General features: G+C 41.5%; 1 protein-coding gene across 3 annotated transcripts in view; it reads right to left on the bottom strand.

Annotated features, from left to right (window-relative positions):
* TRA2A (transformer 2 alpha homolog) overlaps nucleotides 1-14,643 on the bottom strand; it is a 111,302-nt gene that overhangs the window by 68,047 nt on the left and 28,612 nt on the right. Inside the window, exon 6 of one of the 3 annotated variants that reach the window (XM_044064615.1) lies at nucleotides 10,711-10,812. The exons of 1 other annotated variant lie outside the window; for it this stretch is intronic. In XM_044064615.1, the coding sequence (XP_043920550.1) occupies nucleotides 10,711-10,812 (102 nt within the window). The remainder of the gene's footprint in view (nucleotides 1-10,710; nucleotides 10,813-14,643) is intronic. One more of the 3 variants, XM_044064616.1, reaches the window with a different exon arrangement.

The raw sequence follows: 14,643 nt of genomic DNA, 5'->3' as shown, positions 1-14,643 counted from the left end.
TTGCAGACTACTGCAAACTGGGCGCCATAGTGGAAAGTGCATCGGACACGGATATCCTTCAGAAGGGACTCACGGAAACAGATAGCTGGTGCCAGAGCCATGGCCTGAAGTTAACGCCAAAAAATGTATAGTCATACCCTTCGGGAAAAACAAGGTAACCCCAAGCTACCATATAGGTGGCAATCCACTAAGCACAGAAGAGGTTATCAGGGACCTGGGGACCCAGGTTGACAGTGACCTTTCTTTTGACACTCGCGTTGTTAAAGTGGTTAGAAAGACCTTCTACACTGCCCACCTGATCATGAAGGGATTCACATCCAGATCTAGTGAGGTCATTGTTCCCCTGTACTCTTCACTTATCAGACCAATGATAGAGTACAATGCCCCATTCAGGATGCATCTCACCCGACATCTGCAGCAATTGGAGACCCCAAAAGTTCCTCACCAAAAGGATAAAGGGACTCCAAAATCTGTCATATGCTGCCAGATTGAAGAACCTCCAGCTCTATGCTCAGAGGTGACATGTGCCTGACATACAAGGCCATGTCCAACCCAGAATTAATGGACATGCTCCACCTCAAAAAATCCAAATCCACCAAAACCACTAGAGCAAGCGACTTAAACCTTAGCACGGATATAAATAGGACGTGCTGGAGGGATAGATTTATCACTCTGAGACTTCCTATGCTGTGGAATAAAATCCCGGTCCATGTGAGGCAGAGCACCTCGCTGGCTCTGTTCAAGAGAAATCTTGACCTGTAGATGGGAGATCGTAGGTTTACCCCGGGAATCATCTGTGTGTCACTGCTGGACAGAGGCACAACTAATGGGCACAGTATTTTTTCATATAAGGGGTGGCGCAAGCCACAAAACTTTGGGCTAGGCTTATAAATGCCTTAGGGCAGATAGGTTCATAGGTTTATACTAGGCTATGAACACAGTCTGAAATGCAAGGACCATAAAAACTTGCTGTTCAGAATGGTGCTGTTAGAAATGAACCATTAGCCAAAAAATTAAATGTTTCAAACTCAGATGCCTAATCAATGGCAAGAGACATTGAAGGCTCCAGAACTAAAAAGGAAGGACACCAACACCGAACGTATGCCATTGTCAGCCTTAAGGGAAATCAGTGCCAAGAGGGTAACAAAGAAAGACCTGTCACCTGAAAAGGGGTACTGTGGCTAGCACCAGACAGGGTTCTAGCTGCAACCAGATACCCAAAGAAGAACTCTGTCCAGAAACAGTTAAGTACCTGCACCAGACAGAGGTCAAACATTAATACAGTTGAGTTTGCCACTGTGCAAGCTTTAAGATGAAATCTTTTAAACCCTTGTATGCAGCATGGTTTTAGAATTACTGATGCAAAGATAAACAAGCAATATTTGATGCCTAGAGGCATCAGTAGGAGTTAACTGTAGATGCTCCAAGTGTCACTCGGATATAATAAGTTTGTACTTGTGGGCCAAACAAAAAAGATTCTAAAAGGAGAATCAAAGAGTTGGCCATTTTGTGCAAGCATGCATACCTACACATGCCAGACAGTAGCAGCTGCTCTTGAAGAGGACTTCATTAGCATAACTACATTTTATACAGTGTCTAGCTACATGAGTAACCTAATTAAACTACAATTGTTTGGAATATGATCCCTGTGAATCCACTATCTCGTTTAAGAAAAAAAAACCCAGTCTAAGGTAACAATCTGCAGTAATAAAATATGTTAAAGATAATCCACAGTGTTGAAAATCCAAGACGAAAGTTTATTTTGTAAGCGCTTTCACAATACATTAATATTGCTTTATCAGACAAATAAGAAGGAATTGAGCATCCATTAAATATACTTAATCAAAATTCAAACGAACCAATGAAAAAACGTGCACCATAAAACATTAACCTTCTCCTTGTTCCATATAAATTACATGGCTTTTAACTTAAAGCTACAAGTTCATATATAAAAACTAAATATAAAAACATATAAAAAAATAAAATAAGCATAAAATTGTACAACAAATATATAACAATATAAAAATATTTACAAGAACTATGTTCTATATTTATTTAATACGCCTAGGATTTAAAGAATTGATTTAAGGGGAACAGAGTCATTAAGACCCAGGCCCCTATGAGCACCAAGTCTTAATATCCATTCTAATTCAGCGCATTCAGTTCGATTAACATGGTCCCCAGGTCTCCCTCACATATGCTGTATATGCAGTACTTGAAAAACAAAGATATGTTCTATACCCATCAACACTGTATGCTTAGCTAAGGCACTGTAATCCAACCCTTTCTTGGTGCGATATAAATGATCCCTTATCCGCTCCCTTAACCATCTATTAGTTTTTCCTACATAAAAATTGAAGCATACCTTACAGTGCACTACATAAACCACGTTTTGTGTATTACAATCAGCTCCTACCCCAAGTTCCCAAACGTGTCCAGTCTCAGGGTGTTTAAAGAACCTTGATTCATCAATAAACATTGTGCACAACTGCCACAACTACGTGTTCCAACTAAACTATTTACCCTGGTATTTCTATTTCTAGGGTAACTGTTGTTGCTTGAGATTCTTCTGGTTCTTATAAGTGAAATTGGGTTTGCAGGCTCAATGTCGGTGGGCTATTACTAAGTACAATACATTTCCTTGATGCAACTATCTTTAAACAGGAGAACACTTGCACTTGGAATACTAAATTACATAAGAAATCCTGTTACTGTCCAGCATTTTTGCATCGGGACAGTATGCATGCCCCTCACATTTTTCCAACATAGTGAAGGGACAAGCAATGAGGATTTCTCATATCTTGTCAGGATGATTATCAAGAATTAATAAACTTACAAAAAAGATTTTATAAGAGGGTATAGTGAAGAAGAAGTTAGAGAAGCTTATTTAAAGGTTCAAAAAGAAACAGGGACAGCTAAACCATATATTTCTCTGCCCACCATTGAGCCTGCATTGAATCACACAATAAACAGGCCTCATTTGCCCATGGTTATTCCCTATGCAACCAATATCACCATAGAAAGGAACTGGCACATATTACTGGTAGATGACAAAACGAAAGTAGTAGGTACTAAACCCAATTTCACTTATAAGAACCAGAAGAATCTCAAGCAACAACTGTGTTACTCTAGAAATAGAAATACCAGGGTAAATAATTTAGTTGGAACATGTAGTTGTGCACAATGTTTATTTACTGATGAATCAAGGTTCTTTAAACACCCTAAGACTGGGCAACTATGGGAACTTAGGGTAGGAGCTGATTGTAATACACAAAATGTGATTTATGTAGCGCACTGTAAAGTATGTTCCATTTTTATGTAGGAAAAACTAAGACGATTAAGGGAGCGGTTCAGGGATCATTTATATCGCACCAAGAAAGGGTTAGATTACAGTGCCTTAGCTAAGCATACAATATTGATGGGTGCAGAACATATCTTTGTTTTTCCAAGTACTGCATATACAGCATGTGTGTGAGACTTTGTGACCATGTTAATCGAATTGAATGCCCTGAATTAGAATGGATATTAAGACTTGGTGCTCATAGGGGCCTGGGTCTTAATGACTCAGTTCCCCTTAAACCAATTCTTAAATCTAGGCGTATTAAATAAATATAGAACACAGTTCTTGTAAATATTTTTATATTGTTATATTTGTACAATTGTATGCTTATTTTATTTTTTTTATATATTTTTATATTTGGTTTTTATGTATGAACTTGCAGCTTCAAGTTAAAAGCCATGTATATGGAACAAGGGGAAGGTTCATTTTTATGGTGCAAGTTTTTTCATTGGTTCATTTGAATTTTGATTTTAAGTATATTTAATGGACGCTCAATTCCTTCTTAATTTGTCTGATGAAGCAATATTGATGTACCGTGAAAGCGCTTACAAACTTTAGGTCTTGGATTTTCAACATTGTGGATTATATTTTACATATTTTATTACTGCAAGTTGTTACCTTAGCCTGGGGTTTTTTCACTGGATTAATTCTTTTGGGTCCTGCTTGCTGCGAGGGAAGTTTTTTGAATCTTGTTTAAGGAATGCAGAACGAATAACAAGAACTTGGGTCATTTGAGTCTAGTAATTAAAACAGACCTGAATGCTGGAATAGAGGAGGTATGACATCTACCACCTTCCGATAGCCCTAAATTCTTTTTTGAAGGGTTGGCATTGCCGTTTGGAAGTAGTTTAGTTTACCAGGCATCTGTCACAGAATTCTTAGAACTTAAGTTTATCTACAACTCTGAAAAATATACATGTCTGGCCTTTTGGGGGCAGGAGGGCATAGCACAGGTAGACTGGAAAGCATCTATCCTTTCTGGACCTCTGATCTGGTTGGACTCGCGTTTCATCATACTTTTAACTGTTGCTTCAAAATGAAGGAGCCAGGGGAGATGGAATCTTCCATGATGAGAAGGAATTTGCCTAGGTGAGTATCCAAAAGCAGGTGGGCAGGAAAACTGTCAAAGGCAAATCCACAGTGATTTATTTTGAGGTGTTAAGAGGATGAACAGGAAACTAGGGTGGTTTCAGGGCCATTATGCCTCCAGCAGGCCCTGAGAAGTCCACCCATGCATGGTCTCTCCACGTATTTTATTTCTAGTCTTTGGTGCAACACCTGCCTGAACCAAATGATGATCCACAGTTCCCCCTTCTTTCTCTGTACGAGTAGTTCTTCAGACAAAAAAAAACTTGAGATGGAATCCGATGCTCTGGAACCTCAGTGTATGCATTAGAATAAAGACTGGGCAACAGTCATTATCTGGCCTTGGCAGCTTTTTCTTGCAGGGAGGAGGTACACCTGGGGAAGTTTAATCCACCATCTTGGGAGTGTGCCAAATGCTTCACTTGATGGGTCTCCAAATAGGAAGTGGTGAGTGAAGACAAAACAGGCCTTGTACCAGTGTTCTCAGCCTAGGCAGAAGAGATGCTGGGTATGAAGATCTCTGGATTTACCTACCAGGTTGTACTTCCCACTTGACATCCAATACAAATATAGGTTCATAGGTGGGTACAAGGCTATCTCTGCCTGAAGGGTATTTATAAGACTAGCTGAAGTGTGTTGGCTTTCACTGCCCCCTTAGATTAGTTCCCTGTGCCTCTGTCCGGCAGAGCCATTGAAGTGATCCCCGGGGTAAACTTAAGTTTCCCATCCACTCGTCAAGGTTTGGAGCCCTGCCTAATGTAGATTGGAATCTTGTTCCAGAGCATGGGAAGTCTCTTGGGACAGAAAATCCCTCCAGCAAGTCTTATTTATTGTTCTGGTGAGATTTAGATCCCTAGAGCGTGTGGCTCGAGGGGATATGGTTTTCTTTAGGAGGACCATGTCCATCAATTCTGGGTTGGACATGGTCTTTATATGTCAGGCAGAGATCACCTATGAGAGGGTGGTATGCAACAGAGTACAGCTGTAGAGTCTTCAGTCAAGCTGCATAGGGCATCTGTTTGAGGCCAGTGATCCTTTTGGTGAGGTACTTCTGTAGTCTTTCCAGCCGCTGCAGGTATCTTGTAAAGTACATCCCAAATGGGGCGTTTTACTCGATGCGTCTGATGAGGGATGCGTAGAGGGGCACAATGACCTCTTCTGATCTGGATGCAAACCCTTTTGTGATTAGATGAGCCACAGGATTTTCTATCCACTTTGGCAATATGATCAATGTGGGGTTAACTATTTATCTACTTGGGTCCCCAGATCCCTTATAACATCTTCTGTATTTAGGGAGCTACCAACCAAGTTGTAGTTTGTGGGTACTTTTTTCCCAAAGGGGATGACTATGCACTTTTTGGCATTTAGCTTGAGGCCATGGTTTTGCCACCAGGTACTTGTCTCAGTGAGACCCTTTTGGAGATTGTCTGCCTCGGCTGGAGAGTCAATTATAGCCCCTAGTTTGCAGTACTCGACAAACTTGGTCAGCCATAGCCCTCCTGTATTTGCCTGTACCTCTGAGAAGTACATGCAGAACAGGAGGGGGCCCTAAGACTGAGCCCTGGGGAATGCCACTTGTAACTGGTTTAGAGTCAGACCCAACTCCTCCATGTGGGTTCTGTCAGTGAGCCAGTTGGCAACCCATCTCGTGCCGTAGGGGTTTATGTTCAGGCTAGTGAGCTTGTCTATAATACCTGAACGGGGAATGGTGTCGAAGGCCTAGGTAGGCTGTGTGGACCACCTTTGCCTCGTCTATAGCCTTGGTAACTGTCTCAAAGTAGTCCACCAGGTTTAGGAGGCATGATCTGCCCTTAAAGCCAAACTGAATAGGGTCCAGTGTTTGGAGGCTCCCAAAGTCTCTTAATGAGATCCATGATGATACGTTCCACAGCCTTGCAGACCAAGCTTGTCAGGCTTATAGGGAGATAAGTTTCCAGGGTCTGTCGTGGCTCCACTTTTGTGGAGTGGAATAACTGTTGCTGTGCGCCACTTTATGGGCACGTAGCCTGTGAAGAGGCTGAGTTTCAACCGTGTGAGTGAGGAGTTAGTTCATCTTGGAGCTTGTGCAGGACGCAGCCTGGGACGCCGTCCAGTCCCATCGATGCTGTATTTTTGGCTTTGGAGAGGGCTGTTTAACCAGAGTGCCTGATTTCAGGGACACTACACGCTTCTGGTATGGTTAAGGGCCCTTTTGGGGGTGAAGTTTGCACTGAACCCATTTGCCAGGAGGTTGGCGATGGTTAGTTTAGTGTATTTTGTGCCATTCTGCACCAACACAGAGCAGATCTGAGAAATGTCACAGATTCTTGACATAGCTAAAGAATGCCTCGTGCCTATCTATGGAGTCCTTGGCAATTTTTCTTTCGAAGCTAGCCTTGGATGATTTTGAGGGATCATATGTTTCTTGTGGATACTGATCAGGGATGTCTTCCCTTCTTGGGAGTTTACTCTTATGTACTAGTTTCATCCTCAGGGGTCCACCAGACTAGTTTCCTTTTCTTAGAGGAGTGAGTCTTGGTTTTGCTTGGGATAGCACGATCCATGCATTCTTGTAGGCGCCCATAGAGAGCATTAGTAAGGGATTTTGCAGCTTGGATAGCGTTATCCTTTAGCACGAGGGCTTTGAAACTTTCCACCTCGGTCTTAAGGAACGTGAAGTTTGCTTTTGAAAAGTTTTTCACTGTGGTTTCTTTGACCGGGGGTGGGGGTGGATATCCAGAGTGATTAGTTTTTGGTCATATCTAACCAGCGAGGGGTTGATCACCAGTCACCCATGTTGGTGATGACTGGGTCCAATATCACCTCTGGTGGGGGTGTTAACAGTTGATCCAGGGGGTTTGAGTTTACAAATTCTAGGAAATGTTGGGCAAGGGAGTTTGTACTCTAGTAGTCCTCCCAGTTAATGTTTGGGTAATTCAAATCACCCAATATCAGGGTGTTTGGTAGGACTTTCATGCTTCCCAGCGTTTCCACAAATGCAGAATGGGGATCTTGGGACATGGTGGGTGATCTGTAGCATGCTACAATTTGAGTTGCAGTTTTGCTCGTTGTTAGCTGCACCTAGATGATTTCTGAAGCATCGTGCTGTGCAACTAACCTGGAGGCATGGGTATCCTTGATCAATATGGACATGCCCCCGCCTTTTGTATTTTGGTCCGGGTTTTGTGGCAGAAATGTATGGTGCGAGTTGTAGCCTGGTAGTGCTGGGGTGCTCTGTGCAGCCTTAAACCAGGTTTCTGTTACTGCACATATTGATTTTCTCCATACTGAGGAGTGCCTCGAGTGCATGCATTTTGAGGTTTAGACTTTGCATTGAATAGCATTACCCTCAGTTTTTTGTTACTTGTGCTATTTAAGGCGGTGGCTTTGTCCTTTCAGCCTTGCCTAAAAAAGGCACTATGGGGGTGGCAAGAGCCTTGCCCAGTATTCCAAAGCCTAGGGGTGACAGGTGCAAGCCATCTCTAGCAAAGCAGCGTGGCTTGTAGAGCATATCATCCCAGGCTGACCGACACTGGATCCCCTTTGAATGACACCAGAAGCTTAGCCAACAGTTGAAGCTGATATTTTAGCTTTATACCATGGTATCATTCTTGGTGAGGGCAGGATGCTACTCAGGGTCAGGGTCATACCGGCCCTGGGCTACATGATCAGAGAGCTCCTCCAGGTCTCTCTTCATGTAGTCCAGGGAGGTATGGCTCAGGTCATTCACACCAACATGGACAAGGATAGTCATATTTGTACTTTTTCTGGAGTGACCCGAGTGCTTGTGTTATGTGGTGGATCCTGGCACCCGACAGACAGTTGTAACCTTCTCCTTGTTCAGTCTAGTGAGTGGGACAGTGTGCCTGACTATAGAGTCACCTATTACTAGAGTGCTGGGTATGTTATTTTGCCTTAAGGGCTGCGATTGCATGGCACACTGGTTTTGCAAAGTACGTGTTTCATGATTTGCGTTTGGGGGGGGGGGGGGGTTGCTTGGATGTCCGCTTTGGAGATCCGTTGCTTTTTCAGATTTTTATTTAGAGCCTTCAAGTACACAGTGTATTTATTTATGCGCGCTTTTTGCCGGTGCTGGTTTCATAAGTCTATGGGGGACTGGTGGTGTGATGAAAGTAATTCTCTTCTCCTCTTGACTGTCTGGTCCAGTCTTGGGTTGAGAGAGCTTAGCCTCCAGTTCAGTCTTGGGTTGAGAGAGCTTAGCCTCCAGTTTAGCTTTATGTATTAGCGTTTGGTGGTAGGAGAGGATTGTCTGTGTACATGAGGCAGTTGTAGCATTGCCTCAAAATGCCCAGATTCACCAGTTGGACCGGAGAGCACACCTGGAACTGCCCTTTGGACAAGCCTGGATAGGTACAGTGAACTGTTTTACTGATTGGCTGGTAAGGTCAAATAGACAGCCTTGTCCTTTTCTAGAGGGGGGGGGGGTCTAGTGCTAAGGTTTATTAGTGCTTGCTATGAATTTTGAGCAAGTTCTGGGCTGAGAAGTGAATGGCTTAGTACATAAGTTGAAAGTTTGTCTAGTTCCAAGGAAAAACTTGAAGAGTAGACCTTGTGGAGCTGGGAATAGTTATACGCTAGCTAACCGGCGCTGCCCGGCATGTAAAACCACACAAATGTGGGTTTTATAGCAGGGAAATGGGAGAGAGAGAAATTAGCCCACAATGGACAATAAGCTACTTATTTCTGGGCTGAAACCACTCCTCCAGGGACAGACAGAAGGGAGCTTTGAGCAGCCTCACAGGTAAGCAGAGAAACTTCCTTCTATCCAAGTAAGATATGGGTGCAAACAGAAATTGTAACAGCCCTGAATTCAGCACTAACCTGAAAGCTGGACTATAGAAAAACAATTTAAGTAAAGGGAAGGTTCCTCAATGGAGCACTTCTTCGTTTAAGTAGCTATGGTACCAACGGCCAAATGATAATCAAGTCCCAAAGACAGGCGACCTGCATTCAAGGCTGGCAGGAAGACAAGTCACATCTACACCTGTACGTCTGCCTATATACACCACTATGCTCAAGGAGCAGAGATCACAACACGTATGACCCATGGAAGATTAAGCTTTGGCACCCGACTGACATAAGCAGTGAAAACAGATTCATCTGGAATACTGCAACAATGATCTTAACCAGGACATCTTAGAATGAGCTACCTCTGTATAGGGATATCGTTTTATCCCTATGGTAGGAAGTTAGTCGAAGACAACCATGAAACCAACACTCCATGACTGGCTGGGGTAAGCAACTACAACACAATCTCAGAACTACACAAACTTGCTCTCTCTAAAAGGCATTACTAGTGTGGGAATGAAGACTGCATGACTGGGGAAGGGGTTACTAAAGTGTGGAGAGCCAAACAGTCCAATTGCCTGCAGCACAAATTCAGGGAGCAGAGAACATGCCATTCAGACCCTGGGGTCTCATTAACAGACGGATGGCAATTTTTTTTGGGGGGGGTCCTCTGGTGAATAAGCAAATTGATATTCTGGTGTACATCAGAAACCTAAGTAAACTTCTTAGATTTCTGGTAATATCACAATGCAAAATATCACTAGTTTTCCAAGGAAACACATGATCTGATCAGGTAATACTAGCAAAAAAAAAGTCTTGCTCTCGAGCGACAGCCTGCATCACTGGAGCCATAAAATTAATGAAGACCATAAAGCAACCTTGTGTGTACTTGTAGGGTCATTGAGAAGTTTAAAACCAAAACTGCTAACCTGCTCAAAACTCTGTAAATAACTAGCATATCAGTAAACGAAGCCAACTTCCCTGCAAAGCAAGGGAAGGAGTAGGAACTGGATTACATGTGTTAAATAGCATGCCCACCAATGTAATATAGTGTTACTGTGGCTTTTCCTTTGCCACAATATAAAACAACCAGGGACAATTTCCATATCTTATCATTCTTGTCCTCTTGGCAGGGGTCTGACAAGCCACAGCACTATCCACACACATTGCAAAGCCCCCACCCAGCTTCCATCTTCATGCAAACAAACCCAAGGAAGGGACATTTGCAGGTTAAGAAACCAATGCAAACAGGACAAGGTACCCACCACACAGTATTATTCATTGTTGCAGTAACACCAACACTCTGAGGATCCCCAAAAGTTTATCAAGCATATGGTGACTGGCCCTGAGAAAGTTGTTGTTCCAGTAGCCCATCCAAGACAGGCATTAGAGTAGCACAACCAAGTATGGTTAAAGCCAACCTAAACTGAAAACAGCTGTTCAAATGTTCTTGATAAAAAAAAAAAAAACAAAACAAAAACACAAACAAACATTACCTGTATCTGTTATAGTCATAATCATCATATCTTTCATATCTGTCGTACCCTCCTCTATCATAATAGTTATCACGACGACGACTTCCTCCACCTCCACTGCTGCTGAAGAGGGGGAAAAAAGGGGGGGAGGAATAGTTAAGTGTTCCAGCCCAACTAGAATGCCAAGGCATCTTTTAATACACACCAATTCTTTACTCAATGAAAGCACTGCTGCAGCACACACAAAACTACCACAGCATGACATACTGATCCTTGTGCAGCACCCCTCATGGGATAGAAGTCCTCCACCCATGGCATACAGCTTTCATGCGTTTGTTGAAACTTAAATCTTACAAAAGGTAAAGTTACCCCACCATACACCTTTTTCTAAACAAAAAATTAAGGCTGTGCATTCGTTAAACTCATCAATTCCACCTTTCTGTATCAACTCTATCCCAGGTAGACATCACATAAAACTGGGCAAACCAATAAGATCATTAATCCATTTTAGTAAGTAGCTTCAGACACATGTTATTTTACCATACCCCCCATAGCTTTGTATGACCACAGGATGATCTGGTATCCCATATCAGTAATGAAATTAGTAGAGACAGAAGCCTGTACCACCTTGAACTAAAGTGATCCTTTCCTAAGGTTATGTCTTGGCTTGCACTAATGGAAACATCTTGGAATTAAGCAGGAGGAATTTCTTCAGAAGGGACAGCTGACGAGTAGGACAAAATTAAAGTGAAATTGAAAAATATTGTAGAAATGAGACTAGATATGGGAAAGCAGTAATAAGACTAAAAGGATCAAAGATTCAACTAGTGCAGATGAAAGGGAATCTTATGGAACAAGAGGAAGACTGCTAAAAAGAAATACAAGGGAGTATTTGGATAAGCAAAATGTAGAAGGGTGGCTATTAAGCAGGTATTTTGAGAACACTCTGGGAGCACAAAAAAACATTAGCACAGTGACTTTTGGCAACAGAAAAACAGGTCTACTGACAAGCTTCAGAAGCCTATGAATAGAAAAATAAACCAGAGATCCTACAGGAGGCAAGACAATATTTTGGAAATTCCATGGAAAGAGGAATGTGAGAAGTATTTTCATAAAACTTGTCCATCTGGGATGAAGCTCAAGAGTAGCTAAGACGAGAGAGAGGAGATAAAAATGGTGAACAGGACGGTATTCCTGTGTAAAAGTGGAAGTCAGAAAGGACAAAGGATAACCAATTGCTTAAGGTTTTTAAAAAAGTTTCATAAAAAAGAAGAACAGTACCAGCATCCTGAAAAACAGCTGTTGGGACTATACTACTCAAGGGGTAAAAATCCCTTTAAAATGAGAGAAAAACAAAAGTTTCAATTTTGAACTATGGGTTACAATGCATCATGCATATGCTAGCCAGGAAAATGGCTAAGGTGTTGCCAAAACTGATAGAAATTGAACAAATTGGCTTTGTGGAGCAAGACAAAACATGCAACATTAATAGAACAATGATAACCCCAAAAAGGGAAACAGGATGCAAGAAGACCCACTTACTCGGTCTTGATACAGAGAAGACAATTAGCTGGAATTTTCTGTAGTGGGGCAATGGCAGGATTTGAATTTCCTGAAAGAATAATGGGGTTAATTTGGAAGATGCATGAAAGGTTGGACGCCAAGATGGGAGGGCTCCTTTTTCTTTTTGCTTTATACTTAGGGCCATCAGTAAAGAAAATAGGGCCATCGGTAAAGAAAATAAGGCATTCACTAATTCAAGGATGTAACTGGTATGGCACTCAAAAAAAAAAAACAACCTTATTTGCATACATTTTGTATTTTTCTAAATTGATGAAATATCTTTGTGTTGTGCAACAGTGAAAATTGAACACCTTTCAAGATATAAAAGATAAAATACAGGCTAAAGCTGTAAACTACATTCCCACACACAACTATACGTATTCATGTTTAGACTGGAAACAATTCTACTATGGCAGTTAAGGATACATGGGAAGAAACTAAACAAAAGAAATTAAAAGTTGGAAGCTCCTGAGGAGTTATGGATACAAGCAGTGAAAGTGTAATCCCTTAAATAATGTACAAGTATACATGTCAAGCATCTTTTTGTTGGAAGGGAAAGAGTTCAGCATGACAAATTGTTTCTCTCCATAGATTAAGGTGATTTAGGATTACCAGATTTGAATGGATACTGTATATTGTACAGCTACATAAAGCTCAGATAGCACAATGCAAAAAACTCCCATTTGTAGTGGAGTTCAGAACAGAAGCTAAAATTAAGAGATTAGTACAACATAATAATGCAGAACTAAGGAACCAGGAGGTAATGAGAAGGAAACAACAAATACAATGGGAGGGTATTTGTACAGCTCCCGAGCAGACAACACTAGTTCAGGAGTTCTGCACAGGTATTTTTATAACTCAGACTTTTTCCATTGGGAGGCCATGTGACAAGCGTGATACTCATGAACATTTGGGGGGGGGGGGGGGGGTTGAGGTCTTTTGGAAATTACCTACAGGCTGCTGTCAGAAAAAAAAAGGTCGGGGTGGAGCAAACTTAACTTGGAATTTTTTTTAAACACCTTCATTAAAACACACGCAGGCAAACATACATTAGCAAAGCAACTAACTTTCTTTTGAATGTAGTCAAGTATTACAAGAAGTCGCTGAATGCCTGCCTTCCCTTAAACCTTACTCCTCCTGAACATTAGGCACATATGTAGTGTTCCCACAATTTCCATTTACTTTATGCAATATGTTCTTTCCCTTTTCTAAAGGCCCCTCCCTCTTCCAGGTCTTCTCTCTTTTAGAAAATTCAATACCTCAAATACAGTGGACTTGGATTTCCATTTTCTAGTAACAGCTTGGATAATTTTGAGATGAATAGATAAACTGAACTGCCTAGACAAAATAAGGCCGTAGAAATTTTAATGATGTTGGCTACCAAAAAAAGCAACTGCTAGGAAATAAAAATCAAAAGTAAAACCAATTACATTAGAACTGAATGCTGGAAATAGTGGCATCTTTATAAAAGGGGAGAAAAAAATACATCAGACTTGTTGTGAACACATTCAGAATAACATTCTGCACTTCAGGGATAGCGGCACTCGTTCCTTTAACATTACATTGCTTAAGACAAAAATCATTGCATAATGTGAACAAAAGGGGCATATTAATGTTCTCCTTTTAGAATCAAATGTGTTGAAATGTGATTTTAATAAAATGTATATAAAGTACACACTACAACCAACCAGCTTCTGTTCAGTTTTACTCTAGAGCAGGGATCTGCAACCTGTGGCTCTTCCACCCCCTCTGCAGTGGCTCCCTGTAGCTTTGAAAAATAACGGCCACTCTACCGCACAACACATACACACAGACGGATTGAGTGACTAAATATTGCTCTTACAAACTTGCTAGAATAACCGTTTCTGTTGCCATGCATTCCACATACAGAGCGATCCCCTGGCAGCAGCAGCATCTCCTGAAAGGTTTCCATACCACTCATACCGCTCAGTCTTGGCACAAGAAATCTGGACAGAGCCACAAATAAGAGAACAAAAACAGGGATGGACTTTAAATATTGCCTTTATACATTTAGAAACTTGCTAGAACACAGTTTCTGTTAACATGCATTTTCCACACACTGCCAGAGAGTGATCAAGCAATCCCAACAAAGTAGGGATGGATTTTAAATATTCCTCTCGTAAACCTAGTTTTTACATTTATTATAATTATATACAAAACTTTACGTGCCATGTTATCTTCATTTTAGAGGACAAATAGTTTTTTTGGCTCCCAATGAATTTTATCTGATGGGAGATGAGCCAAAAATGGCTCTAAGTTGCAGACCCCTGCTCTGAAGTCAAGCAGAAGCACCAGCATTTTTTTTTACCTTGAAAAAGTCAAATTGCATCTATGCAACTACACACTATTTTCAATAAACTGTAGCACAAA

This window comes from Protopterus annectens, chromosome 3.part0 (assembly GCF_019279795.1).
Source record: "Protopterus annectens isolate FY-2018-M chromosome 3.part0, PAN1.0, whole genome shotgun sequence".
Lineage (NCBI taxonomy): Eukaryota > Metazoa > Chordata > Ceratodontiformes > Protopteridae > Protopterus > Protopterus annectens.
This window is presented reverse-complemented; position numbering and strand designations above follow the sequence as displayed.